Genomic DNA, 4,462 nt, shown 5'->3' on the forward strand with positions numbered 1-4,462 from the left:
TAGTGAGTACTTAAATGTACTTATACATACCTTAGCCGGCGTCACTTCATTACCCCTGTAATTAACCTTAAACACAGCAGTTACTTACAACTACAAAGATATCATAAAACCTACAGAACAAGAGGCACAGTCCTAACACAACATAAAACTATTTAACCACACTGAGGGCATGAGCTATTTACAACAATCAATCAATACAACAACCACTAACAAATCTACTTACTATTTGGACATTTTAGCTACGTCTTCTGGACAGGAAGCACAGAATACCTTTGAACATGGACTAATGTAGTACAGGTGTAAAGGATATCAACAGGAGACAAAATTTATTGAGTACATACAAATAATTCAAAACAGGGAACTCAGGTGAAGAGCAGCACATTTAATACATTTCGATTAAATTTAGTTAAATAAATAAAAATTTACGTTTTAAGCATTTGGGCTGTCTTACTTAAAAGAACATATAATGCCCTCATGATCACTAAAATATGTAGGCACCACTAGCGCTTCTACAATATAATTACTATTTTTAACGTAAACATGATCAATTAAGGTGCCTTTCTCTGTAGTGGCTGTCGATACATGTTGCTCATATCCTCTGTCTGTCATTTTCTGACAAATTGTTGAGGACTTCAAAATGTCCTCATTGAAATCACCCAAAACAACAATGGTTCCACTTTGTGACTCTAACACATTTAACAACTCTTCAAAATGCCTAAAAAAGAGAGACACAGGATATGATGGTGGCCTGTAAATGGCTGCTATTAAAATGTTGTATGTGACACATTTTACAGCTAAACACTCTATATTTAAACCTGCTACTGTGACACTTTCAAATTCTACATTACTGTCACAGTACATGCCAACGCCACCATGTTGTTGGCCTTTAAGGGACATTAACACTGGATTATCGCTATGATAGGCTAAACTACGTGGTGCATTACTAAACCTATAACCAGTGATTTCTACAGAATCTAAGCTAACATCAGCAGGTATCCATGTCTCTGTCACAGCAATACAGTTAGGCTGCAAATGCTGTGCACAGTGGGCCAAATCTGAGACATGGCGATTTAAACTTTGAACATTCATTAGAAATATTCTAAAACACTCTTTTACTACTGTGTGGCTTTCAGTTATAAATGGTGGCATATTAGCAATCGCCTGTTTAATGCTGTCATTACAATAAACAGCCTTCTCTTTAAACTCTTGAATAATTAAACCAGACAGGCTTCTAACTCTACTTAATGCCACATATGCCTGTCCTGGTGCAAAGATCTTAGCTAAAGAGACAACAGCACTATCTACTGTAAGGCCCTGTACTTTGTGTACAGTACAGGCCCAAGCTAACTTTAAAGGAAACTGTCGTCTCAGGCCTTTTTTATTGGCTCTCTCTTCCTGAGGTTCAATTGGTACTGAACCCTTTAACTCTGCTGATGGATAAATGGTTTGTTTCTTCTTCTTTATGCCTACCTTATCATCATCAAATTTAACATATACCCTGAGAGGAAACATATTATCAGGCTGTTCTATGTATATCACTGTGCCACATACACCATTTACTAAACCGTCATTTACATCGATGTTTTGAGACAACATGACTCGAGCATTTTTTCCCAATAACAGCTCCTTTTGTAAAGCTGTTTTCTTGGCCCTAATATGATGATCTGGCTTTAACTCTAATTTACCAGTTTTTTTATTGTAACCAAAGTCCTGTGCAGTTATAACTATGTGGTCAGGACATATGCTGATTAACTGTTCCTCATTATATTCATTAACCTGGGAATTTGTAGCAAAGATGTGTAAGGCTGTGCTCTCTTCACCTGTTTCACACCGTTTTAAGACGTTTATATCGTCAGCTAACATTGGCGTACCTTTTTTATGTGTTCGCATTCTATTTAATATTTGCGCAAACTCTTTATCTTTTTGCCTAACGATTGTTTTTAACTCCACAAGCTGAAATAAACTAGACCACAAGTTCATTTGGACGTCTTGTACATACAATGCTTTTCCCTTTACTGGGGGCAACTGATAAAAATCTCCGACTGCGATTATGCTGACATTACCGAAAGGGTTATAGTCACCAGTTTGTTTGATTTGTCTTAATCTGCCATGGACATAAGCCAATAGATTATGATTGACCATGGAGATTTCATCAATTATGACTATCTGCACATCACTATATTTAACACGCAAAGAATTGAGCTTTTCCTCACTCAAAGGTGTGTAAGGTAGGCTCACGTCTTTGCCAATGCCAAATGTACTGTGGATAGTCGCTGCCTTTAAATTATAAGCAGCTATTCCGGTCGGAGCCGTTAATAAAACACAAATGTTATCTGGATTCTGACAACTTGGTGACAATAACCTTGTGGCCTCGTATTGAATCGCTTTAACTAGGTAGCTCTTTCCAACTCCAGCTCCTCCAGATATAAACACATGGAGGGGTTCTGGGTTTCTACCATTGACTTTATCCAAACACCAGTTACGGATTTTATAGAAGACTGACAGCTGCATCTCATTCAGAGATCTAATTAATTCTAAGCCCTCACGCCTACTCATTACATTATTGTTCTTTTCTAATTGACACACCTGATCATTCCTAACAGCCAAATCTGGAATGTTATCTACGAGTTCCCGACCTATTTCTTCTGCATCTTCCGCAGGTGTCTGTTCTTTTTCTCTAATTTCTTCTTCACACTCTAAACGCTCTACTTCTTTTTCGGGGCACAGATTTCCCCAGGCAACTTCAGGGCCACCCTCATTTTCAAGTTTCTTTTGCAGCTCTTCTAATTCTTCAGAATCTTCTACCTCAAATTTGTTCCTATTCGTATCGACGACAGATTTCACCGTGTGTTCTGATCCATCACTAAAGATCACGGAACCATTTTCATAAAATTGTTCAAACGTTTCGCAATCAGCAGCTTTTAAGTCATCTTCTACGCGGTACGGCAAAAACAACTGTAACTGACTTTTATGATATAATTCGGGGTTTTTTGTTTTTGAAAAGCGCGCATAACGAACTACAGCGGGTTTTGTTCGCGTTCTTTTAAGAATAAACCCTAATCCCCCTTGCAATTGAATCGCATTCTTTGACTTTTCATTTCGGTTTAAAAGACGATATTCAGACACAAACGTTGCTATGCACATGTCATTAAAAGTGCTATTATTAGGCCTACTTTTATAACGGTCTACGATACTAACCATCCACACATCATCTCCAGTTAGCCCACTTTCTTGGATTACACTAATTGGTTTACTCATTTTAACTATTTTGTCCCCTGTTGGTATAAACTCTACTTTACGCGAATTCTCTTTCAAATGCATTCCTGTTAATCTATAAACTGCTTCTTGAGCAGACACGTCGCGACTGTTTAGATAAACGCTGCCAATTTGTTTCAGTGCCTCTTTTGCACTGACGTTGTCATCTTTTGTTGCTTCTTTATGAGCTTTACTAAGCAACAATCCTACCTCTTTTTCTGATTTGCTAATGTATGAAATAATATATACTATAACGGCGTACGCGTCTGTCACAAATTGAATATCTAAATTTGCATTCCAGCATTTTAATAGAGACTTGTTGTATGGATTAATCCATGCTTCGTTAATGTCTCTTTTATATACAATTTGGGTTTTATTCATATTTAGACGTTTGTAACATATTTCAAATATTTGCTGATTGATATTTAAACTATGAAACAACTCATCTAAACTATTAAACGTCTTGTTCTCATCTTTTAACGCCTTTTTCACTGACTCCAGAGTGTGTACTGCCAAATCCTTATCAACCTTTAGCAGATTATAGTAGTACTCATTTCCACATGTGCACTGTTTTCCTTCGTATTTTTGATCGAACCTATTCTTACATTTATCACACTCATTTGTAGTATTCAAATGAACATTAACAAGAAATGTCCTACCTGACACTGGTCTGGGAAAATTAAAGCGACAGTCAGTGCCACCTTTCTTACAACTTTTTGAATGCCTCTTTGAATGTTGCTGCACAGATGTGACCATCTCCAATAAGGTCTCATCCTGTGCTGGTAGCTCAGATGTTACATACTTATCAATAAAAGCTACCACTTCTTCGTCAGTGTTCGTATTAATTTTAGGCGCATTTTCAATCCAGAAAAGACAGTGCACATGAGGACTCCCGCGACACTGAAACTCCACCCGATAAAAGTAATCAATAATTTTTCCTATGGGATTTGAAGGAGACATAAGGACCTCCTTCAGAAAACAGTGCCAGCGGAAATCAAACATTCTGGCGGCAGTGACAGGATTACGACGCAACAGATCGCATCTATCAGTCCACTCTAACTCTTCGAATGTCTGTGTTCGACCTTCCTGTTTTAAAATTGTTTTAAGAAGGTTTTGCCATCTCAGGTCCGCGGAAGAGAATGAACAAAACCATGTGGGAATCCCAAGTTGCCGAACACAAGCCATCAGGTCTTTCTGTACTCCCTGC

The 4,462-nt window shown here is 37.8% G+C and overlaps 1 protein-coding gene across 1 annotated transcript in view; it reads right to left on the reverse strand.

The window, feature by feature from the left end:
• Positions 1-356: 356 nt before the first annotated feature.
• LOC121639288 overlaps positions 357-4,462 on the reverse strand; it is a 9,341-nt gene continuing 5,235 nt past the window's right edge. The window contains 2 exon segments of the mRNA XM_041984450.1: positions 357-394; positions 440-4,458. Coding sequence (XP_041840384.1) covers positions 448-4,458 — 4,011 coding nt within the window. The 3' untranslated portion in view covers positions 357-394; positions 440-447.

Source organism: Melanotaenia boesemani, chromosome 5 (assembly GCF_017639745.1).
Source record: "Melanotaenia boesemani isolate fMelBoe1 chromosome 5, fMelBoe1.pri, whole genome shotgun sequence".
NCBI classification, from domain to species: Eukaryota; Metazoa; Chordata; class Actinopteri; order Atheriniformes; family Melanotaeniidae; genus Melanotaenia; species Melanotaenia boesemani.